We start from the raw sequence: 25,091 nt of genomic DNA, 5'->3' as shown, positions 1-25,091 counted from the left end.
GGTATACTAAATAAGTAAATAAATAAGGCATTGGCCGTGGGAGGGTGGGCTTGTTGAGTTGTTTCCCCCTTTTTTACATACTTTGCATTCTCCTTTCATACTTCTTTCTATTGCGGGCCACCCTGGGATCTCAGGAAGAAGGGAGTTTACAAATTTAATAATCAATCAATCCATCAATCCATCCATCCATCCATCAATCAATCAATCAATCTGGTGTTGGCTGTGAGAAGGGGGGTGTTTATTGGTTTGCCTTTTTTTTATTCTGCATTTTGTGTTCTCGTTTGTTTTCTGTAGCGGACCGTCCTGAGATCTCCGGATGAAGGGCGGTATACAAATTTTAATAAATATATTTAAGCAGCAGCAGCACAGCGCTGGCTGTACGAGGGTTCTACAGTATTCTCCCTCTCGGGGATGGAAGGCGCTCGGGCGCTAAGCCAAACTTAACAAGCCAAATTAATGAATAACTAAAACTGGCGTCGTCGTGGGGCTGTGCGAGGCTCCCTTCTCCCCGTGGCGAAGCGAAGCCCCAGTCCTCGCCCGGAGGCCTCACCCCAGTGCCTGCCTCGCCTGCCGTCCCTCCCTCTTTCCCTTCCCGGCCGGACTGTGCGGAGATGACGGCCGCCCTCCCTGCCTGGCTCCTCCGCCTCCTCTGACGAGCGGATCCGGGGAGCCAAGAGAGGAGGTCGCCCGGCGGCGGCGGAGCGCGAGGGCCGCGGATGGGGGAGTGCGGGGTGGCGGCCGGCGCCCAGCTGCTGCTCCGCGCCTGCGACCAAGGCGACTGCGAGGGCGCCCGGCGGCTGCTGCTGGGCCCGCCGGCGGCCTCCGGGACTGGCGATGAAGCGGCGGCGGAACCCGGCAGCTGCGCCGCCGCGCCCGGCGGGTCCGGAGCTGCTACGTCGGGCCTGCCGCCGGGCTCGGTGCCCGTGGACTGCGCCGACGAGGCCGGCAACACGGGGCTGCAGTTCGCGGCGGCCGGCGGCCACGAGGAGCTGGTGGGCTTCCTGCTGCGGAGGGGAGCCTCGGTCCAAAGCCGCAACCACTGCGGCTGGAGCCCGCTCATGCAGGCGGCCAGGTCAGGGCGAGAGCAAAGCCAGGCCCGGGTCTTGTGCAACGTCGGGATGCGAGGGAAGATGCTGGCCGGGTTTGCCGGCCCTTGTGAATAGGTCCCAACCTCCTGGGTGTCCGGGCACCCACAAATTTCCCCACTGATGAGGCTGGGCACCCACAGATTTTGGTGCCAGGGCCTTGCACGTTGCATGGCAGGGTCAAACTGGCACTCCTGCTTGGGTGCATCGTGTTGGTTAGAAGGATCATCGAACTGTATGGAAGGGGCACGAGGGTCATCTAGTCCAACCCCCTGTTGTCGGCATGCTTCTGTCTCGAAAGACAGTGGAATGCACCTCCAAAAGGGAAATCAAAACTGCTATGTTCGCAGCACCAAAGTGACCTCCCTGAGGCGCAAGCCTAGGCAATGTGTATGGAGGTCCTGGATGGGCCAGAAAAACAGGACCGTCCTCTTGGCCTCGCTGATGCCAAAGGGATGAAGAAAAGCAGAGCAGTACGTTTGGCACCAGCGTGGCTGCAGGAGTTTGCCCGAACGAGGTGTACAACTCGCCATCCAACCGTCTTAGGGACTCTGCTCTGGATTTGTGTACCGTTTAGCACTTAGCCTTTCCTTTTCCGGAATATGCCCCACAAGGCAGTGGAGGTTTAGGATCAGAGAAGCGGAGAATTGCAGAGTTAGAAGGGACCACAAGGGTCATCTGGTTCAACCCCCTGAAAAAATTGTGAGTGCAGACCATAACGAGAGGTTTGCCTCACTTAAGAGGTCAGAAGGAGATTTGAACTGAGCAATTACCCGCTCAAATCCCATTCTCTGACCATGACACCACACTGTTTCTCTGCATTGTTAAGGCAAGACTGCCTTAAATCCAAACAATGCAGTTTCATCCTACTGGGTATCATAACGTTTTCTCTCTCTCGTTTTCCCCCCCCCAATCAAAGGTTTGGACATCTGACTGTGGCTCGCATCTTGCTAGAAAACGGCGCTGACCTTAATGCACAGAACAAACTGGGAGCCAGCGTACTTACAATGGCTTCTAGGGGTGGTCATGTCAGTGTGGTGAAGTTGTTGCTGGAATCGGGCGCTTACGTTGATAATTACGACCACTTGAGTACTAGCTGGGATAACAACAAAGAGGAATTGCCAGCTATCACCCCCCTTATGGCAGCTGTCCAGCACGGGCATGAAGCAGTGGTCCATCTTCTGTTGGACTGGGGAGCGGATTGTAATTATACCGTGAAAACTATGGGTTGGACTCCCCTAATGTTGGCGGCTGTTAGTGGAAGAGTGAGCTTGGCTCAGCAGCTTATGAACAAAGGAGCCAATCCCGATCATCTGAACACACTGCATAAAACACCATATGAAATATCTGTTGACTTCAAACATGAAGATATGATGGATTATTTGGCACCTTTAACAACAGTTAGACCTCAAACAGGTATGGGTCTCGCCATAGTTATTTTCTTGATTGGGAAACTCCCTGACTACAAAAAAAAAAAAAGGAAAAACAAGGATGATTTTCTTGGCAGGACTGATGGCAAAGAGGTCTTAGATCTTGTCTTTATGGCCATATTATGCCCACTAATAATGTCAGGAGAGGGGTGTTTAGCTCTCAAGACATTGTAATGCAAGGGGTAAGCAGTCAGTTCAAATAATAAAGTTGTTTATAAAGAGGAATACTAGCGGTCCAGTTTCTCAGGCTCCCAAGAAACATTGGTCTCTCTTTATGGAACCATCTAGTGCTCCTGTGTGATACATGATTTGTTATTCCTAATAGAAAACAAACAAGATTCTGGCTGTCAACCTTTTTGTACCAGCTGAATACCTTTGTATTCTCCCTGGATTTTCAGAACTATGTTTCGGTCCTTGGAACAGATTATTGCTGCCAGTTTTTAAATGCTGTTTTGCTACTTTTAAGGCAATAAATTGACTTGATTGATTCTTAATATCTTAGATGCCTTAATGTTTTAGTTGTTGGAATTCAGTGCAAACTGCCCAGAGGACATTGTTGATTGGATAGCCAGCAAATATTATTGATTCATGGATTAATCCATTCATTTGAAGTATGTTTACATGATGTATAATCAACTAGATAGTTATTTTCCTTTTGTAGAAATGACCACAGTTTTTGTACACAAAGTGCTTATTCATGAGGGGGCTTTGTCACTCACTATAATGGAGGGGGCCATTTTATGATCAGTTGAGTCCCCTCCCTTAGAATATATGAAGATGCTTCTGGTAAAAGGGAAGCACCATGTGAGCTTCACAGCTTCCACACTTGCAAGGAATTGCTGGATCAGAGGACTTGGGCATGGAGTTTATTTAAGTCCATAATTGATGGACTTAAATTGGTCTTTCAGCTCCCAGTCTTTGCTTTTATTTCATTTCCCTTTTGTTCTTTTCTGTATTTTAGCAACCTGTATCTTTTCAAAATCCTCATACTCTTTTTTTTTTTTAACCCAACTTTTTTCCATGGCAGAAGAACTTGAGAATTTCTTGAATGAACTTTAACGGAGGGCGTAGGGAGTAGTTGTCCTGGGACTGCATCTGTAGGAATGTACATAAGCAGTAAACAAGATATGATTCGATCCAAAGATATGATTCGATCTAAGGAAAGAGCAGTGCTTTGCATGCAAAATGTACCGGGTTAAACCTGTGACATTGCCACGTAGGGCTTGAAAAGACATCTGTCCAAAACCCTGGACAGCAACTGTTAGCCAGTGTGACAATACTGAGCAAGATGTGTGTCAATCACTATAGTGCAGCTTCTTGTGTTTCTGACAGAAGAATCTGGACAACAGACTTAAGGTGGAGAAAAACTGTACCAACCTGACTTATGTAGATGGTTTCTGCAGATGGTTTAGACTCTAACTCTCATCATCCTTTACAGTTAGCCATGCTGGCTGAGGAGTGTGTGTGTTGGAGCCCAAAACATCTGGAGGGCAGTAGTTTGGGAAAGACTGGTGATGTAAATAATCAAATCTTACCATACAATAAGCACCACCCTCCATCTTTTTCTCCTCCCTCCTTCAGAAGGGTGCTGGTAGCCAATATATTTTTAACGTTTTATTTCTTTTTCTCTTTCAGCTAGCTCTTTCATTCTTTCCATCTCTACAATCAGAATTTCTGCCTTCTTCAATACTGGTATTTCCTCTCCTTTTCTCCTGTCTTTTCCCTGATCCAGCAAGTCTGACGTCTCACGAGCTTCATTAGTACAAAAGATGACTCTCAGGAGTATAGGACTCAAGTTCTACGTGGGCTGCAGGCTTGCTGTGCTGGTTTCTGGTAAGGCTTGTTATGCCTTGGGAAAAGGCACATCACTACTAAATTCAGAGTTTCGCTCTGTACCCTGCCATAGAGCACCCACACCCCTGTGAGTCCTTATTGGCCTAGACCCACAAATTGCTCTGGGACAGGCTGCATATAGGATGCTGCCATATGCAAGGCTGCAGTGGGGGGGGGGGGAGCTGAGACTGGAGTCAGCCTTAAAGCTCCTCCCAAGCTTTCTGTGCTTAGTAGGGTTGGGGATAGGATTATAGGAGAAAGGAGCTGGCTAAAATGGGTGCTCGGGCCTCCTGGGTCCTCAACACTTGGATGGAGGTGGCCAGAGCATGCCATTCTGCTAGATCCTCCCTCCCCGCCTGCCTGCCTCACAACATACAGCTTGAGGGTGTTTGTACACTCAGGGTGTACTGGATGATCTAGTATAGCCTGGCATGGAGTCTAGAATGTACAAACATACCTGTGCTATTTCCCCTGACATGCGAAGGGCTGAATCATGTCCTAAGGTTCTGTTGTTGAAGGCTACAAATATCTTTCTGGGGAGACAGTGAGGAGTGTGCCTTTGTGGATGGGGTCAGACTGTTGGAAGGTTACAGTACCTGCTGTGGCTGTAAAGGCCGATGCAGGAGAGACATGTTTTGTTGCAGCTGGGGCAGATGAAGGCGTCCGGTTGTGCTGCTGCAGATGCACCATGGCGTTTCTTCCCTCTGTGCTCCTCCCAGCAATCATTCCTCCACCCTTTTGGAGAGAGGCAAGCCATTGCTGTAGCTGCAATGCCAATAATACACAGCTATCAATATTTGATAGCTGCATATTACTAATTTTCTTGTTCTTGCAAATTTTCACCTTATGTTTTGGGAAATGGTACCCCAGTGCTCCTTTGGGTCAAACGAAAATCACTACAGCTTTTCACACAGCAAACAATCACAGCCTCAAGAGACCAGGGGCAAGAGGAGGGTAATGGTACCTGGCTTCAGAGATGAGCAACACAGCATCACTATCCCAAGTATTTTCTCATTACTTTGGGTTGTTGTTTTTCAATCGTTTATAAATCAAAACACAAATTTTGAAGCCAAACGATTTACTTAAAATACATTGCGTTATTTGCTGTTGTAGCATCAGCTGCAGTTGTTTTATAAACTTTATACTTTTCTCCCCACCCCCAGATAAACAGAAGAGGCAACCAGATATTTTCCATGCCTTGAAAATGGGTAAGGTCCTTAAAAATATTCTAACACATCTGATGTATTCCTGGGTATAGTAACTAGAGGCATTCTAGTAGGAAAGAGCCCAAAGGTTTGGCTATTTCAAATGACCGCTCATATTGTTGTAGCAATATGGTGGACCTCTTTCACGTGCACAAAGCAGCTTAGTTCAGTCTCGCCCATACAGTTAGAATTAATCCCTTCGGCACTTAAAAAATAAACCTTTTAACTTCCTGAGCTCTTCCTTTGTTAACCATGTTAACCATCTCCACAGGGAATTTTCAGCTGGTTAAAGAGATTACAGACGAAGACCCTGCACAAGCCAATGTAATTAACGATGACGGTGCTTCTCCACTGATGATTGCAGCTGTAACTGGACAGTTGCCTCTTGTACAGCTGCTTGTTTCAAGAAACGTGGATATTGACAAGCAAGATACTATCCATGGCTGGACAGCACTTATGCAGGCCACATATCATGGGTAAATATCCTTCTCTCACCCCCTCCCAGTGTGGAGTAAGATAAGTCTTGTTACCACTGCCAAGGAGGTGTATTTGCGTTCCGGTTTTTAATTTCCTGCCCATGTTTAGGTATAATATTGCAGCCCCTGAAAAGGACTAGGAGTAGGTGGGCCAAGAACTGGGGGTGTTTTCCTGTCCCACCTACCTATGGCTGTGCATTGGACATAACATTATTATTACATTTGAAAGCATGTAGGCAGGAACTGTAAGGTTGTGATGGCATGGGGAATGAAGGTTAGCCAGCCATCCAACCCTTTCTCATCCCTGCCACCCAATGGATATATTTTCTCTCTCTGTCTGCCTCCCCTGAACAGCCCTTTTAATATTTTGGACTTTTACTAACCCAACCTATCATTCTTATGTAGGGAGCAGAGTGTTAGGGCATCAGCTTGTGGGGTGAATAACAGGGTCTCAGACCAGTTTCTCCCCCCAAAACAAACAATGTTATTACTTAAAGTTTTAGTAAGATAGCATGTTACTAGTTTTACACAAAACGGTTTTAGGAAGAGAAAATATTATAACTGTTTAGGTAGTCACCCATTAGAGCAAATCAATTTAACCAACAGTTAATTTTAGACACTTTCCCTAGCAAAGCCAACGTTTATCAGCTTGCATCATTCCTGACCATTGGTCATGCTGCCTGAGCCTGATGGGCTTTGGAGTCCAACAATTTTGGGAGGGCTATAGATGTTCCATCTCTGGTTTAGGCCATGTCAAGGTGCATTGCCTAAAACCAAAAATTCATCACTCTGTTCAGTCTTCTTTACTCAGTCTGTTCTTTTCTGCTAACAACCCTGATCTTACTTTTGAGATTAATATTTTTAAAGGAATGGATTGGGGTGAAATCATGGAGCCTCACTAACTTATGCCAATATTAGGAGTTCTTCACTTTTCTCTCTCTTATCCTGGTATAAGCAATCAGGTACATAGTACCAGGGTTGTTACCTCCAGAAGATGGAACTCACAATGATCTGCGGGTGATGCCAGAAAGTTAACAAGAGCTGTTGTTGGAAAACTCCAGGTGCAGATAAGGGTTCTTCTCAACCAAATAGTATAGGTACTAGGACAACAAATCTGGTCCCTAGACAGCAATGTTTGGATACTGAGTGTGTTGCAAAGGTACCTAAAATCCTGATGACAACTCTTGAGCTGAATTGCAAACCAACCAGGGCTAGATCAGTTGGTAAGTAGCTGGGCCATATAAGGGGACCTTAGCACAACAGACAGTTGTTAATAGAACCCACACAAATGTTTAGGAGAGATTAGAGGGAAGAGGCAGGCACGCAAATTCTCAGACCTTTCTAGTACCCTCTTCTAACCGAGCCGAGTATATATATATATATATATATATATATGTGTGTGTGTGTGTGTAACTTACCTTCTGTTTTCTTTGAAGAAATAAAGAAGTTGTCAAGTATTTATTAAATCAAGGAGCTGATGTCAACCTGCGTGCCAAAAATGGATATACAGCCTTTGACCTGATAATGCTGCTGAACGATCCAGGTACTTCTTTTTCTAGTGGGATATCCTTCTTGGAGTCTTGCAGCAAAAACAACAGAGAGTCTTTTGGGTGGAGTACTTCCCATAAGATAAGAGCCTGATTTTTTGCTGATGCACTTGTGGCGTAGATAATTCTTTCCAGGAAATTTGTGTGTGATTTTTTTTTTCAGATGCGGAACTTGTGCGGTTGCTAGCCTCAGCCTGCATGCAAGTTGATAAAGAAAAGAGCAAGCAGAACAACAAATCAGCTGTGACTTCTTCAAGAAATAAGCAAACTGTAGATATCCCAGTGTTGCCTGATGACAAGGGAGGACTGAGGGTATGCAGATTTTGTTTATTTCAGTAAGGCATTGTCTTCAGCTGGGAGAATCTAGCAGCTGCCTTACTTTTGCCCATTGTGGAAATTTGTTCGATGAGAAATCTGTTAACCTACTCTCTGCTACACGGTAGCACCACAACTGAGTGTGGCCAAAGATCAGGTCCCACAAAGTGCCAGTTGGGTTCCACCTGCTCCCATAAAGCTGCAACTCTGGTGAAGCTCCTCATCCTGAAGAATTTCTTAACATTTAGATGAAACCACCCTAGAACTGATGACTGTCACAAGTGCTTCCTGAACAATGTTCTGCTGCCATGCCATTGTGGTTATTCATTGTTCTTGGCTCCTAGGGAAAGTCTCCTCTTCTTCTTCATGAGCACTAATCTAGGGAAGGGACTCTGCAACAAACTCTTGCATTAGATTTACACAGCAGGAAAAAGGGATGTGGATATGTCTAGACCTTTTGGAGTTTTGTTTTGTTTTTAATTTAAAAAAATCAACACCAATAAATTCCAGGTCATTCAGCACATTATTTATCAGTGTTTAAAATATATCATTATGCATAATTATTTGTCTTTTAAAAAAACACCCGTATCATTATCTTTTATTATCTAGTCATGGTGGAACAGGATGTCCAATAGATTTCGCAAGCTGAAGTTGACCCAGACTTTAAATCATGGATTCTCCATCAATCCAGCTGTACCTTTTCCAGAAGAGTCAGCATCACCATTTGATTGCACAATGAAGGCCACATTACCAAGTGATAACAGTGTAAATTATGATGCCATTACAGCTTGGGCAACAAAGAGCAAGGATAATGGTAAAGATTATTCAACATTCTTTTCAAACAGATGTGAAGTTGTCCAAAACTAAGGGAAGGTTTTGGAAACTTTTTAAGGGATGTTTTTGCGAAAGCCTGTTAAAAAGATGTTTTTTGTTTGGTGTCGAGAGACAGGGGTTGAATGTGTATATTGACTATTAAGCTATCATACTGCCCCAGTTAATTTGTAATGGACAAGATGGTTTCTCACTGTGTGAATGAACTGCAAGCAGAGATGCATTCTCCTTTTTCACATCCACAAGTGGCAGATTAGAAGCTTTTGATTTCCAGCTAACCATACTGTAGTTCAAATACTTCCAAATGCTGGCTTATTCAGAAATGCTAAACTTTGCATGGTTTGGTCATTAGATTCAAAATAGCATTGTTTATATGTGAGGGTTTTTCCCCTATTCAGGTATAGGAAGCACAAAGGGAGGAAAGGATGACGAATTACTGACAACAGTGGTAAGTCAGAGTATTGCTGGTGCTCCAAGTTCTTGGTGTATTTTCTAGCAACTCTTGCCCTAAAACAGATTTGAACCAAAAGGAATCATGGATGTGCTTCTCTCTGTTATTATTAACAATTACTTTATTGTCAGATAGGTTATATAGACCTCGCCCCAAAAAGAAGCCACGGCGCTGATCAGTATTCTCTGAGTATTTTCATTTTTGTTTATTTAACAAAATGTATATACCGCTTACTAGAGGAAAATACCTCTATGCAGTTTGCAAAGAGTCGAAAACAGTCATTTAAAATACCAATAAGAAAAAATACTACAGACAAGTCACATAAACATGAATATATAAAAAGAAATCTGTAATGAACAAGACACGCTTATTAAAACCATGTATCAAGATTACATATTAAAGTTACACACCTGGCTGGGTTCCCAGATGGAAAAAAAACCCAGTAGGTGCCGAAAAATGTACAATGAAGGTACCTGTCTGATTCAGCGGGCATTAAATTCCAAAATGGAGGTCCTGCCACCTTAAAGGATTGGTAAAAGTGATAAAATGGTGTTCAGTTTCATTGGTTCAGTGTTTATGTTGCTGGGTCTACTTAAATTGATTAATACCTATGTTTATGAGCAGCATCTATAGCTAAGAATGCAATCCTATGCATGCCTGCTCAGAAGTCAGTTCCATTGAATTCAGTGGAATTTACTTCCAGGTAAATGGGATGTTGTGTAGGGGATTGCAGCCTAAATTCTAATTTATTGGATGTAAATGCTTGATTTAAAGTTTGTTTATTTCCTCTCTATTGTCCTTTTGTTGTAAACAAGAGTACACAGAATTGCCTTCTTTGTGATTGCCTTATTTTTCTTGCTATTTAAAAAAATCCCTGCTTTCTTTATTCCTCCACCCCACACCTTCTGCTTAGCTAAGAAGTGGGGCTCCATTTACAAGACTGCCTAACGACAAACTGAAAGCTGTCATTCCACCTTTCTTGCCCCCATCGAGTTTTGAGCTGTGGAATTCTGACAGGACGCAACCAAGCAAGGATGGTAGCAGAGTGCAAACGAAGCTTGGCCTTCCACACCGAGCGACCAGTCCTGACAATAATGGCGGCGGAAGTTCCGACAAAGGAAGAGAAGTAAAATAATACCCTACCTGGTTTCATTTAATCATAAAGAGTTGTTCAAACACATTGTTTTGTTCTCCTTTAAACCAGAGGGCCTGTTGATGTTTTGTAGTGCGCTTGAGATTTTTAAAAACAAAATGCTTTTTTTCAGCTTAATTAAATGTAGGGATTTAGGCTTTCCCGAATGTACATGTAAGTGAAATAGAGTGGATAATTCTATTTTTCAGATATTCGTGAACAGCTTTAGTTAAAACTGCATCTCATTTCTTTTTCTAGGCGTCCTTAAGTAGAGGTACTAGACCCATTAAACTATCAGCCTTTGCAAGAAGACCACCTACTCCCTCCACCTCGAGCAACTTCAACCATTCCCCCCACTCTTCTGGTGGATCTAACAGCATAGCCGGAGTAAGCAGACATGGTGGAGAAATGCATAATAAATCAGGTGCTTATATTATATATTGATTCTTATCTCTTTGCCTGACAAGTTTTTGTTCAAAGCCTGTAAATGAACATGAAATTATTGTGCACTTATTTTGCAATGCCCATAAACAGACCCATCATTATCTAGGTGGATAAGATCTCTGGTAGAGTTTCTTTGTATTTAAGAACTTCAGAATAAGTAGAAGGCCTTAGAAGTAAAGCTTTCCCCAGAACCTCACCTACTGAAACTTGTGCTTGTAAAACTTTTCCATGCACATGTCGTTAGACAAAGCTTTACTTGCCAGCTTTGTGCTTGTTTAAAGGTGCACACACACACACTTCCCAACCAAAACAGCTGGGCAATGTCATTCTGATCAGGCAGGACTTGAAGACTAAGGAAAACTGAGAAGTGTGGAAGGGTGTGGAAGATATCACGTGGCAAGGGAACATTATGAGTAGTGAGGCTTCCTAGATCATTACACTGCAGCAACTTTTTCCACCTTCTTCATTCCTCTCCCATCTTCTGTGATGTAAAACATAAGCGCTGTTTGCTTCAACAGGTAGGTGGGTGAGGAAGGTGGATGATGGGATCTGGGCCGAGGAAGGGTCAGAACAAGAAAAGCTGTGGTGGCTTCCTTTCCACAGCTGTCAAGCTGTTGATGAGTGATGGTGCTTCTACTAGAATGCTGTCTGTGAGCCCTAACTGCAGAACACGCCTTCAAGGTCTGAACTTGGTCAGAAACTGCAAAAAAACTAAAGGAGGCCAGTGAATCAGGGAGTAGTGATAGCACTGTGAATGTGTTGTACATACCACCATGCTTGTTGAATAAAGTTATTCAGTTAACTTGAACACAGCATTTCAAAAATTACATGTATCAGGCTCTTATTAGCCTCAGTGCCTCTGTCCTTCTCATCCTCAAAGTATTTTGATATTTATTTTCTGGTTGTTGTTTTTTAAGAGCTCAGATTTGATCACTCTTTAGCAAACTAAGGTTCTTAGTGCTAACAGGATTGTAGCCAAAACAGAGTCGCTGAGAAACAGGATAGGGGTAACAGCAAGATTTGTAAAAGTACATTTTATAAACAAACAAACAAACACTCCCTAAATACCCCAGTGAAGACTGAGCATGCTCAGAGCATGCACATGTTGACTATTAGTGGAAAGGATGGAATGGCCTGATGAAGGAAAGTATTGGTGGTTGACTGGCTGGATACCCCGAACCACCTAGTAGGAACACATTCTCATCTTCTTTTGCAGGTCCCTCTTATATTGCCTAATCTCACGTCTCCAAAGCTCTGCATGTCTGCATTCTTTTCAAATCCCATGCACAGAATCACGCAAATGTGATGACATCAATAGATTCTCATTAGCTTTATGAAACAAGCTGTCAGGCTGTTTACAGGAGCTAGCCAGATGGCAATAGTAAAAATAAAAAAGCACTGCTTTAAACTGTTGAATGCCCTAGGATGACTTTGAGAGGCGATCGTTGCACAGAAACGTAAAGGGTGAATAACTTTTACATGGTATTTTATTCAGTACACATTATGAACAGTCTCAGACTAACAGTGAAATCCTAACCGCGCTTACTCAGAAGTAAGTCTTTTCAAATTCAACAAGGCCTCTGTTCTCAACATTGATGACTCAGAAGGCCTCTTGCCTTCTTGTCCTCGCAATAAGATGCTATGTCTTTTCTGATATATTGTTAACAAGCTAGTGTGGTGTTGTGGCTAGAGTGTTGGACTTAGAAGACTGGGGTTTAAATCCCCCATTCACTGACTGACCAGTCATTGGCTCTCAGCCTAATCTTCCATTCCTGCTCTGTTCCACCACTGCCTCCTCTGCCCCCCACATTGCTTGTCATTTCACAGGAAGCCCCTCTTGGTTGCATCACCCTGCCACTCACTGACCTCACTGCCTGCCTGTCTCCTATGCTTCCTTCACATTGCACAGTTCATCATCAGCATGACGACAGACTAGAACAAATACAGTATAGAGAGAAAACCTCTTCGTCTTTTTAATGACACTTCCTTTGTAAACAGATGCTTTTAATGTTGCTTGAAAATGTTGAAATGAGATTGTTCTCAGTCTAGAATAATAAAATTGCTATTACATTCTTGACTTATGTAAGATTAGGGTTTGTGTTTTCGTTAGGTGGCAGTGCCGATAGTGTTTTGTCTCAAATTGCTGCTCAGAGGAAGAAAGCTGCTGGTATTCCTGAACATAAACCAAGCCAACAGCAAGTGCCAATAGGCCCAGCTCCTTCACCCTGCCCTCCTGACGTGGAAAGTGCACAGACCATTGGCAATGGACACATTTTAAAGGTTTTTGAGTCTTTTAAATTTCTCGTAGCTTAGAGCTGAAGTAGTGAAGCATGCTTGATTTGCAGACTTCCCGTCTCAGTCACACGGCATATATGTATATTGCTACGATTACTGAAGTCTTTTGGCCTGTAGACATAAAGCTAATATCTGTTTGTGAGAATGTCCTCAAAATGAATATAGGGAAGAAGGAACAAATAACATCTGAGTTTTAGCATTTTAAGCAAATTGATTATGCCAACGGTTCATCAGGATGCAAACTAAGGATGTAATCCAGGACTCAGCGATATCAGCTGGATTGTGACCTGGGTTCATCAACACAACTAGTGGAACACCCTTGGGAGGGCTGCCAGTTATCCAGTTACTAAGAGTCAAACTAAATGTGAAGGCAAAACAAATTTCCTTTCAGTAGCACCTTAAAGACCAACTAAGTTATTTCTTGGTATGAGCTTTCGTGTGCATGCACACTTCTTCAGATACACTGAAACAGAAGTTTCCAGACCCTTCTATATAGTGAGAAGGTGGGGAGGGGTATTACTCAGAAGGGTGGTGGGAATGGGTGATTGGCAGATAGCTGTGATGAGCCTGTTGACGACTCTTAACGACTGCAATAGGTCTTACAGGAAAAAGCAAGGGGTGAGAAGGTGAAAAATGGCTTTGTCATGTATAATGAGATAAGAATCCAAGGTCTTTGTTCAGACCAGGTGTCTCCATGGTTTTAAGTTTGGTGATAAGTTGCAATTCAGCAGCTTCTCTTTCCAGTCTCTTTCTGAAATTCCTTTGTAGTAAAACAGCTACTTTGAGATCTTGTATAGAATGTCCTGGGAGATTGAAGTGTTCTCCCACTGGTTTCTCTGTCTTGTGATTTCCTGATGTCCGAATGTGAAGGATACCTGAAGGAGCATCTCCACTGAGGTCCAGTACCGAGGGCCTTCTGGCGGTTCCCTCGCTGCGAGAAGCCAAGTTACAGGGAACCAGGAAGAGGGCCTTCTCGGTAGTGGCACCCACCCTGTGGAACGCCCTCCCACCAGATGTCAAAGAGAAAAACAACTACCAGACTTTTAGAAGACATCTGAAGGCAGCCCTGTTTAGGGAAACTTTTAATGTTTAACAGACTACTGTATTTTAATATTTTGTTGGAAGCTGCCCAACAGGGTATAAATAATAAGTTATTATTATTATTATTATTATTATTATTATTATTATTATTATTATTAGCTTAATTTACCCAAAGTGGCTACAAGAAGCTGTAGAAGAATGGGGACAGGGATGTTGTGTCCCCCCCCATGGGCTATTTGACCTACCAAAATCAGACTTTGAGACTACTTCCTTCCCCCCAGAAAAAAGATACAAGTCCTCACCATGGAGATGAATTTCTCAGACAAGAGTAGCAAGCATGTTCTGAGCCTTATACTGCAAAGTGAAGTACCATTCTGAATTTGGCCCATCTGAACACCCCTCCAGATAACATTAAGGCACACTTAGCCACTTTTGTTGGATCCAGATTAAATTGTGTTTAGAGTAGACCCTTTGAAATTAATAGGACAGGTTAGTCATGATTAAAGTTAATGATTAAAGTCCCATTGATTTCAGTTAGCCTATTCTAAGTCTTACCCAACAGCAGTAAGCAATGATCTGGACTGGAAGTAGGGAAATTTATGATGTGATGATGTCATAAAAGGGCAGAGTGCTTAGATATTACTAGAATAAGGGGGTATCTCAACATGGGAAATCCACTTTTATTTCAGGGTCAAGTATAGATCTAGAGCTACCCTCTCAGGCAGCTGATTTACTGGTAAAAAGTTTAGACAGGTCAAAAGCTTTCCAATGTTAGAAATGGTATGTTTTCCATTCATAAATGCATTGGATTCACTGAATTCAATTTGGCCAACTCCTTGAGACCCTTAGAGTAATTTATGTGGGTGTTTCTGGCACTAGTCCATAAAGGAAACTGTGTGGGTCATTAGAGGGAAGTGGCAAGATGCTTGCAAGACAACATACATGCATCCAGTTACAGATAGGTAGCCGTGTTGGTCTGCCATAGTCAAAACAAAATAAAAAAATTCCTTCCAGTAGCACCTTAAAGACCAACTAAGTTAGTTCTTGGTATGAGCTTTCGTGTGCATGCACACTTCTTCAGATACACTGAAACAGGGGTAATACCCCTCCCCACCTTCTCACTATATAGAAGGGTCTGGTGACTTCTGTTTCAGTGTATCTGAAGAAGTGTGCATGCACACGAAAGCTCATACCAAGAACTAACTTAGTTGGTCTTTAAGGTGCTACTGGAAGGAATTTTTTTTATTTTGTTTTAACATACATGCATGTTGTGGAACACAACCTCTGCTTTAAATCACACACAGCTTTTTCTGTGAAAGGTTATAACCAGATGTCTTCATATTCCAACTGTGTGAATCACCCCAATATGCCGTCGGTAAGGCCAATTGCCAAATATATTTTTGTCAGGAGGAACATTTTAATTACCACGGAGTCTGCTTATGTAAGGAGATAAAAATACCCAAGTAAACATGTGCTAAAGTCCTTGTACTTCATGTGAACATTAAAATAAAACAGAGGAACATTCCTGCTACCAAAGCCTACCACTGATGTTTTATTGTGTTTTTAATATTCTGTTAGAAGCCACCCAGAGTAACAGGGGGGCCCCGGCTAAATGGAGGGGGTATAAGTAATGAATTATTATTATTATTATTATTATTATTATTATTATTATTATGAACCACATGATTATTTATTCTTCTGTTCATTGTTAACAAAAACAGAAGTTGGATGTGAACAAAAAGCCTCCATCTGAAAATTCGTCTACTTCTAAAAGCACATCCCCAACTCTTACGCCGTCACCATCACCATCTGCATCCCCCAAGGTTCAAAGTGCAGAGTCCTCTCTCTCCTCTTCTCACAGGCAAGGGAAAAGCAGCGGTGGCTCCAGCAGTGGAACTTTGACAGATGAAGGTAAGCAGTCCCCGGCTACACCGTCAGCAGGATCTCCCTGGGCTGTACTACTTAGAATGTGAATTGTGCATTTGGATGTCCTCCTGTGTCAAAAACGCTCTGCAAATAGAAACCAGTATGTATGGGGCAAGGAACTGCTGCAGCAGAAGGGTTGTCACAGAAACGTGCAAGTTTTCAGTATATAGGTAAAGGTAAAGGGACCCCTGACCATTAGGTCCCGTCGTGACCGACTCTGGGGTTGTGGCACTCATCTCGCTTTACAGGCCGAGGGAGCCGGCGTACAGCTTCCGGGTCATGTGGCCAGCATGACTAAGCCGCTTCTGGCGAACCAGAGCAGCGCACGGAAAGGCCATTTACCTTCCCGCTGGAGCGGTACCTATTTATCAGCTTGCACTTTGACGTGCTTTCGAACTGCTAGGTGGGCAGGAGCAGGGACCGAGCAACGGGAGCTCACCCCGTTGTGGGGATTCGAACCGCCGACCTTCTGATCGGCAAGTCCTAGGCTCTGTGGTTTAACCCACAGCGCCACCCGCGTCCCTTTCAGTATATAGGAGCTGTTTTTTTAAAAAAATACTGGTTTGCTTTCAAACATGCACATCCTGAAGTAGGTAGAACTTTCCCATCCAGCAAAAGGAAGGCAGAGGGAAGTAATTGCTGTGTGGTTATCTCCTACTCATCTATCCTTTATGTTATGTACTGAGTTGAATAGGATTCAGAATGCAGCAGTCTGATTGGTCTAGAACAATAGGATCCAGAATGCAGCAGTCTGATTGGTCCTAGAACAATAGGATCCAGAATGCAGCAGTCTGATTGGTCCACAGGGGCCACCCAATCCAGCTCCAGGTGGAAATGAATCCGCAACCTGATTGGCCTACAGGAGAATCCCGGAATTAGCCAATCATGTGGGGCCCATTGTGTAAATAATGTATATAAAGCAGACATTCTGGGGGAACTTCCATTCCTCCTCACCACTATGAGCTGAATAAAGAGCATGGAATTCACTCTCGACTCCGAGTATATTTCACTTTACCTCTCAGGAAGCCTAGTTTAGCTCTGAAAGAACTGTGGTAGTGCTGCTACAGACTTGGAGAACGATCACCCTCCCTGGCTCTCAGCTGTGACACCCTACTGCCTTTCCCATAAGTGTTAGTACTTGGAGCAGGCCCCAGTAATTTCAGGGGTAAACTAAAATCTTCGGACTGGCCTTTCTTCTATAAATACTCTGTTTATGTGTATGTATGTGCATGTATGTATGAGAAAGGACAATCACAAGACCCATTATGCTCTGCATTGCCTAGAAGGTTTTGCATAGAATATTTTCAGGTTACAGGAAAAGTTCAGGGACAAATCACTGTTCAGACTACTTAATATGATCTTTGCATCTGCATGTTTAGTTTGAAATATCGATAAAGATATGTATTCTCTGCCCTTTGTCAAAATGATTAATATTATTTCATTTTTTTATTTAAAGATGAACTCACAGGCATCCTTAAAAAACTCTCACTGGAGAAGTATCAGCCTATTTTTGAAGAGCAGGAGGTAAAGTTTTGTATAAACTTTTTATTTGTTCTTTTACTTAATGCTTTCTGTGAGGCTGGCTGAAACTTTCAAATCATGAAGAATCATTAGGCCATGGAGGTCAATAAGGAAATTTATTTACAGAATTATGATCTCAGATTTTTATTATCTGGCTTTTCAGAAACAGTGTTCTTAAAAGGGAACACAGAGCAGTCACCAACAATGCAAGGCTGTATTTTTGAATATTTATTTGTTAAGAATACTTATATCTTCCTTATAGCCCAGAGAAGCTTTTAAGGCAGCTTAGAAGAGATTCTCAAAATGGAATCACACTCAAATTTGGTATAAGAACAAAAATTACATCATGACCGTATGAAACCAGGATTATTCAGGCTCTTCTCTTAGTTTCATTGATTAGGGCTTGTCATTTTAGGGAGTGAAACTTAATTTTTGCAAATTTCTTCAGTAAGGGAGCTTTAAAATATGTTTTTCGGTGTAGGGAATTCAAATCTGCTATTATTTTTGTGATTGGACAACTAGGCCTCCTAAGAGGTAAAGGACAATAATATCATTGGCAGTCTCCATATTCCACAGCTTCAACAGCAAAAACAAACTACCCAGTATTTCTGGTCCAGCTATCTTTGGTTACGCTCCATTTTCACCACATAGCAAAGGGAAGTGGCTTTTCAAAACTTACATAAAGAATTACACCCATTTGCTTGAATGACTTCTATTGACTGTAAGTGATATTTCATGAACATAAAGGGGGAAAATATAATATATATATTCTGGGTCAGTGCCCCCAATATGAAAGTGCAAAAGCTTTGGGCGTAAGTTGCTTTCTGCCTTTGAGCTCAGATAGAATAACAATTTAGTATTCATTTAAGCATATTCCACTGCTGTGTTAAACCTTTTAGAATTACTTAGAAATACAGTTGTGTTTTGCTATTTTGCCTGCCGCTACAGTTGTGATATCTTTTCATGCAAATCTTGAAAACTAGTCAAAAGTAGAACCTGTTCTCTAACTATTTCAGTGAGCCACAGACATGCAACGTCATTTAAACATTCAATCAATATAACTTTTTGATGTATGTTCCTAGTTTTTAAGTGTCTGGTTACAAATGGCAGAAACGTATTGACTGTAGGGACTTAGAAAGCTGCCTTATATTGAGTCAGACCATTGGTCCATCTGTCTACACTGACAGATAGTCGTGCTCCAACAGAGTCCTACCGTAGTCTTACATGGAGATGTTGGATATTCACCCAGGTCTCTCCAAGCAAAGCCTGTCACTGAGCTATGGCCCTTTCCCCATTTATTTCACCTTGCATATGTCTGAGCAAGCTTGGGACTCCTACAAGTTGGTGCATACACTAGTGGCCAAAATTGTGGAAACCTTTTGGGGAAAGTGTATTTCCAAAGTTTGATGGCTCATAATACCTGATTGGCTCTCTAAACACTCATGCTCATTGGCTACATTGTAGGAAAGCTACTGCATATCAACCTAAGCAAGTTGTGCTTTCTTTTTCTGGTTATTTGGCTATAACTTTTGATAGAATACAGGTAACTGAACCAACTTTGTTGCATTACATTCTTCATTAAATTATCTTTCCATTGATATATAATTTTATGGTGTTACTAAAAAAAGAAAAGGTTTCCACAATTTTGGCCACTAGTGTAGATAATAATAGTGATATAGTGCTTTAGGGTGTTTAAAGTATTTCACATACATTATCCATGACCCTTATAATATCTCTGTAACAGGGTTATTATCTCTGGCTGAGGCCGAGAATGACTTCCATGAAGCCACCTATGTAATGAATAGCAGAGACAAGTTTTGATCCAGAGACTTCCTTTGCTATTTTGCTAGGTCTTCAGACTAGCACTTCACACAGTGCTAAAATTAGTAGCAGCAGTTCCTCAGACTGTTATGGGAACTTAAGTCTTGCTGGAGCCAAAATGCAGGGGAGAGTATAAAATGCTCTCTCTGCCTCTTAGCTCAGCGTCTCCTTCATAAATTAGAAGAGGGAAAATGCATTTACGGATTTCTGTTTTGCAGGTGGATATGGAGGCTTTCCTCACCCTCACGGATGGTGATTTGAAGGAACTGGGAATTAAAACGGATGGTTCTCGACAACAAATTCTGGCAGCTATTTCTGAGCTGAATGCAGGAAAGGTATTTCAGAATATATTTTACTTTCAAAGTGTTGCTTTTCTCTGCTTTTGAGAATTTGATTTTTCAACATCTGATAGAGCGTGCTCAGAGAAGAAGATGTTGACTTCAGGACTGCACAGGTCCTTTGCTTTAACGCCAAAGAGTTTTGCCCTAGTGGGCTGGCTCAGGGACTTTACAGTTCTTCTGACTTCAGCCTTCATTGCCAACAATTTGTATATTACTGGGGTTAGTTTGGCATACTGGAAATCCAGATTTGAAGCTTCTGCAATGTTTCAAGGCTCATTACTATGTGGGCAGGGCCAGTTACAGAAGTCATTGCCACCCAGTCATTACTCTCAGTTCCTGCTGGGCAACAAGTGTATGGAAAGTGTTCTTTCCAGGTCAGCACTTTGCCCTATTAACATGATTCTGCCACTGCAGAACAAGATTATTGTTGTTTAGATTTTTCCTCCCAAAGGAGAACCGGGCAGCAAACACCAAAGCAATACAAAACATTTGAAAGCAGTTAATTATCCCTGCAGGTAAATTATTGAAGGTTGTCTAAAACAGCATCTTTCAGCCATCAAATGCATGGATGAGTATGAATGCTTTAAAATTCTGCCAAAATGTTACTATAGAGGGTAGCAGATGCATCACAGTATAATGTATAACCAGTGGGCTGTGTTTAGCTTGCTGGGTCACAAGGTTGTACAAACCAGAGTACCTTGTGCCAGAAGCAGACTGGAGCAAACAAGGTTATTTCATTGACACCATCACCAGCAAACATGAACACCTTTCCTGGCATGTGTTCCTAAAGAACCAAGCTGAAGTTTCTCTTACTAATGATTGCATTGATAGATTTAAACATGGACTATGCATTTGGTTCTTGCTCTAACTATGGTTTTCAACAGGGCCGAGAAAGAAAAATTTTACAGGAGACCATACACAACTTTCACTCTTCGTTTGAAAGCAGTGTTAGCAACACTAGCCCTGGAAAACCTCAGTGTAAGTATAGGATCGTGATTTATTTATCTGCTATATATTTCGGAAAGTTGTTTGCCTGTTTGCTCTGCATTCGGACACCTCTTACGATATCATAACCAAATTTTGCATGATGGTTCTTGAGATGAAGGAACAGTTTTCTATGTTTGCGTTCAATTAGACACCATTTTGAATCAAGATGATGGACTGAACCTTTCAAAACTACAGATTGTTATTATTTTCTTTCTTACAATTCCTGATCAACACTGGGGATGAAGCTGATAGTTACTAATAAAATAGTATTTGAGAGACCTGACTCCTGGCCCTCTTGAAACTGAATCTAGAGCTAAAGATGGGTTTAAATTTGAAATCCAGAACACAAATTTGAAATCCAGAACACATCTTTATCCAGAACACATAGGTCAAATTTCATGCCAATATCTCATTTTCAAAGGAAATTGTGCTTTGAGTTGGGTTTTACATATTTGCTAGTCTCCTTGAAAACAGTTGTGATCATGGTGGGGTTTGTCTTTGAAAGACAGCCCTGTATGTGCAAACTGTCTTCCATCTGATAACTCACTCTTCAAAGGAGATATTACATAGCATTATATCTTATATATTTCCTGCCTCCCTTGCAAATAGGGGAAATTTCTGTAATTGGATAGGGGACCATGTGTTGAGATTTCTGTATTGAACTAGATGACCCTTAGGGTCCCTTCCAACTCTACAATTCTATGATTGAAACTGAATGAATTAAAAACCAGAAAAAAAACATGGACAAATAAATTCTTATCAAGGGAGAGTTCAATGGTTTGGTTAATCCTCCTCCCCCCAAAAGGTCATTATATATATATATATATATATGCTTTCGTAGATTTTCACGGGTACAGGAATGCAGGTTTTGGTGTCCTCGGGTGTCTTCCCGTGTAAAAGTTGGGGTGTCTAGGCGACGTTTCGACGAGGTCTCACTCGTCATCTTCAGGCTGGTGCTTTCGGCTTCTTGTTACTGGAACAGAGCGGGATCTCAATGTTTGAGTTCCTATAAATACTGTAGAGGGGGTGTGGTGTCTAGCCTCCAATGTTCTGGGCAGAGAGGAAGTTCCCAGGCTAGTGTGCCTTTTCTTCTTTTGTTCCTTAATTACTTGAGAGATACCTTGAGTGATTTCTTGAGTGATATCCTGAGTACCACTTAGGTGGGTCATTAGGTGTGGATTAGTTGCTAAAGTCTTTGTGTCTTGACCTCTTGAACTTTGTGAAGAGTTTTCCTGAGAAGATGGCTGTATTGCACTTAGTTGTGCTTTGGCTTGGCTTCGTGTATAGGGGCGAGCTGTGGTTTTGTGGCTTGTGTCAGCCAGATCTGTGTAGGGATTGCAGGGGGGTGCAGCATCCGGAGGTGCCACCATGGATTGGCTACTGGATGGTGTCAGTAATTCATCTGTGGAGAGGGTCTGGGTTTGGGTCTGGTGTGGTTGATTGGTGTTGGCGTTCTGTGTGCCTCTGGATCTGGTGTCAGTTTTTGTGGGGAGGGCTAATTTCCAGATGTCTGGCAAGCGGGATGTGTCGTCACGCTTGTTCATGTTGTGAGGGTGTTTCTCTATCTCGATGGCTTCCATGATTATTCTCTTGTGGTGATGTTCCGTGTTAAAGAGCAATTTGGAATCTGCAAAATTAATTTCGTGTCCTGTTTCTTTCATGTGTTGGAAAAGAGAGGAAGTTTTTTCTTCTTTTTTGACGGCATTCTTGTGTTCTGCGATACGTGCATTTATTCGTCTGTTTGTTTGTCCAATGTACGTGGCTGGGCAGACTTTGCAGGGTATTTCATAGATCCCTTGGTTTTCCAACTGGATTTTATCCTTGGGGTTTCTGAGGATATTGGCTATTTTTTGGTTGGTGCAAAAGGCTGTTTTGATATTGTGTTTATGGAGGATTTTGCTAATTTTATCTGTAGTGCCCTTGATATAAGGAAGGAGGGCCATGCCATTGTTTTCTTCTGTGTCTTGGTTTTTGGGGGGTGTTTCCTTTTGGATTAGCTTCGTAATCCTGTTTTGCTGGTATCCATTGGCAATTAACACATTTGAGAGATTCTGTAACTCAGTTGTCAAGTGGTCTTTGTCAGCCAGGCGTTTGGTTCTGGAGATGAGAGTCTTGGCTACGGAGTTTATTTGTGCAGGGTGGTGGTGTGATTGTGCATGTAAGTAGCGGTTGGTGTGTGTTTTTTTTTCTGGTAGATAGTGTGTCCTAGGGAGCCATCAGGTTTTTTGTAGATTAGGACGTCAAGGAAGGGAAGTTGGTTGTTGGCTTCTATTTCCATAGTGAATTGTATTTTGGGGTGTAAGTTGTTGAGATGTGTGAGGAAGCTATCCAGTTTTTCCTTCCCGTGTGGCCAAATTACAAAGGTGTCGTCAACATATCTGAGCCAAAGTTTGGGTTTGTGTTCTGACTTGTCTAAAGCATTGGTTTCAAAGTGTTCCATGTACAGGTTTGCGATGACCGGTGAGAGGGGTGATCCCATAGGTGCTCCTTCTATCTGTTTGTATCTTTGTCCATTGTGGATGAAGTACGTGTTGGTTAGGCAGTGGTTGGTATATATATATATATATATTAAAAAAACCAGGAAATAATATTGATATATGGAGATACAGTACGATCACATCTTACATGGCAGTTCACTTCCAAGGCTTCCACATATACATGAAACTGCATATACTCAAACCTTCCCTTTGGAACCATCCTCATGACAGCACCCCTAACATTCCAGATCTGGTGTACTAAGTGGGGTTTGCTGTTTTGGGGCTTGCTTAGCTGGTTGAGCAGTTCAACGAAGTCTCAACGCCCCTCCGGCTCACGTGATCCAGAGTGGTATCAGGGCTTGCTCAGCTGAACAGTTTAAGGAAGCCCCGTGCCCCTCTGGCATGTGTGAGTCAGAGCGGTATGGGGACTTGCTTAGTAGGGCTGGGAAATGTATCTCGGCTGCTTGTTCCTCCACTAAGGTGGGGAGGAAGAAGCAGCTGAGATACATTCCAGACATACCAGCATATCACAGTATTTAGCTGCTGATATATCACAATGTTGAAAACCAGGTATCGCCCATCCTTAATGGCCAAACCTATAGAGAACAAATGGACAGGTAGACAGAAAAACCACTTTCCAAAATGTATTTGTAAATATTTGTTTTAAATCTAGCACTTCGTGCATAGATACTTTATGCATATCTAGCAGCTTCTGCATTTTAAAACAAAACAATTAATGATGAATTGCTTTCTATTTGCAGCACCTGGATGCTGGGTGAGGCCACAAGAACCTTCTCCTACTAAGAGGTAGTTTTTGAACCAAGGTGTCCCACTACCTCGCCACAGTGCCCTGAAGAAAAAGTATCATGTGTACCTGTTACAGCAACATCTTTTCACAGAATGCGCAGGAAGGATTGTTTGTTAACAACTTAAAAAACCCTTCATTCTGCTAAGTAGCTGTTCCCAAAGCCGAAACTACACATTAGGTATTTTGATACTTTGAAGGCCGTGAAAGACTTTCAAAAGTGAAATGTAATGCAAGAACATGTATGGGTCATTTCACAGAAGTGCAGGAATGAGAATCTGAACCAAACCCCTGTGGCTTCAGCAAAAAAAAAGTGTGTTGAGGAAGGACACGACGAAGTAACTGCAACTCACTGGAGTCTGCCATAGTCACCTGAGACTTGACTGTGCATATTGTGATAATGCAGGCATCTAAATTTAAAAGAAACTGCAAGTCTTTTGTAAGGAGTCAAGAGCACTGATGTGTGCCCAAGGCGTGTTTTTGTGAAGCACCAAACACAATTTGTATTGATGAACATTCAAATAAGATTTTTTTTTTCTAACTAAAGAAAACTTACGATTTGCAACCAGCCTTTTGTATTCATGCTTGAGAGGTTGGTGTTTGAGGGTGCTGGGTTTGCGTACACATTATTCACAACTTCCAACACATCTGTTGTAGACAAAGTCTAGGGACAAATGCATCTTGAAATCGAAATGCTGCTCTAAGCTCCTTGGAGAAAAGGTGTGGTGATGATGATGATGATGATGATGCTGTGTGCTTACTGAAGTTTATGTACCAAAATATTGTACATAAGTGAACACACCATTTTGCCCCCTGCCATTAGGCCTATTGAAGCCCAAGGGGGTGGGGGAGATCACCTGCCACATTTTTTTAAAATAGTTCTTACCTTTTAAACTTAGGTTAGGGTGTATAGGGCTGCAGCTTATCTTATTTCTATTCAGAAGAAAGCCCCATTGAGTTTAGTAGGACTTACAGTGGTACCTCGGGATGTGAACAGGATCTGTTCCGGAGCCCCTTTCGCATCCTGAACGGAACGTAAGATGCGTCTGCGCGTGCACAGATCGCGTTCTGCTGCTTCCGCGCATGTGTGTGACGTCATTTTGAGCATCTGCATATGCGCGAGCGGTG

General features: G+C 42.5%; 1 protein-coding gene across 4 annotated transcripts; it reads left to right on the top strand.

Moving 5' to 3' along the window:
* The first annotated feature begins 205 nt into the window (after nucleotides 1–205).
* ANKS6 (ankyrin repeat and sterile alpha motif domain containing 6) lies at nucleotides 206–24,528 on the top strand. 4 transcript variants are annotated; one of them, XM_083749685.1, is made up of 17 exons: nucleotides 206–796; nucleotides 860–1,072; nucleotides 2,005–2,501; nucleotides 5,512–5,556; nucleotides 5,825–6,029; nucleotides 7,466–7,572; nucleotides 7,740–7,888; nucleotides 8,501–8,705; nucleotides 9,121–9,170; nucleotides 10,087–10,299; nucleotides 10,564–10,729; nucleotides 12,860–13,029; nucleotides 15,807–15,996; nucleotides 17,468–17,535; nucleotides 19,572–19,688; nucleotides 20,579–20,672; nucleotides 23,920–24,528. In XM_083749685.1, the coding sequence occupies exons 1-17, from the start codon at nucleotides 717–719 to the stop codon at nucleotides 23,967–23,969; spliced, it is 2,619 nt and encodes an 872-aa protein (XP_083605811.1). In that variant the 5' UTR covers nucleotides 206–716; the 3' UTR covers nucleotides 23,970–24,528. The 4 variants fall into 4 exon arrangements, 3 of the variants coding, with proteins under 3 accessions (XP_083605811.1, XP_083605810.1, XP_083605812.1); XM_083749684.1 differs by having other exon boundaries at nucleotides 206–1,072; XM_083749686.1 differs by lacking the exons at nucleotides 206–796; nucleotides 860–1,072 and adding an exon at nucleotides 1,086–1,787.
* The last annotated feature ends 563 nt before the right edge of the window (nucleotides 24,529–25,091 follow it).

This window comes from Podarcis gaigeae (assembly GCF_964106915.1).
Source record: "Podarcis gaigeae genome assembly, chromosome: 7".
Taxonomy (NCBI): Eukaryota; Metazoa; Chordata; class Lepidosauria; order Squamata; family Lacertidae; genus Podarcis; species Podarcis gaigeae.
This window is presented reverse-complemented; position numbering and strand designations above follow the sequence as displayed.

Excerpts from the sequence above, each read along its gene's own strand:
- ANKS6 (XM_083749684.1), top strand. The coding sequence starts at position 717 with ATGGGGGAGTGCGGGGTGGCGGCCGGCGCCCAGCTGCTGCTCCGCGCC. Across the intron at positions 6,030-7,465 it reads ATGCAGGCCACATATCATGG|AAATAAAGAAGTTGTCAAGT; the intron begins GTAAATATCCTT and ends TTTTCTTTGAAG. Across the intron at positions 9,171-10,086 it reads ACGAATTACTGACAACAGTG|CTAAGAAGTGGGGCTCCATT; the intron begins GTAAGTCAGAGT and ends CCTTCTGCTTAG.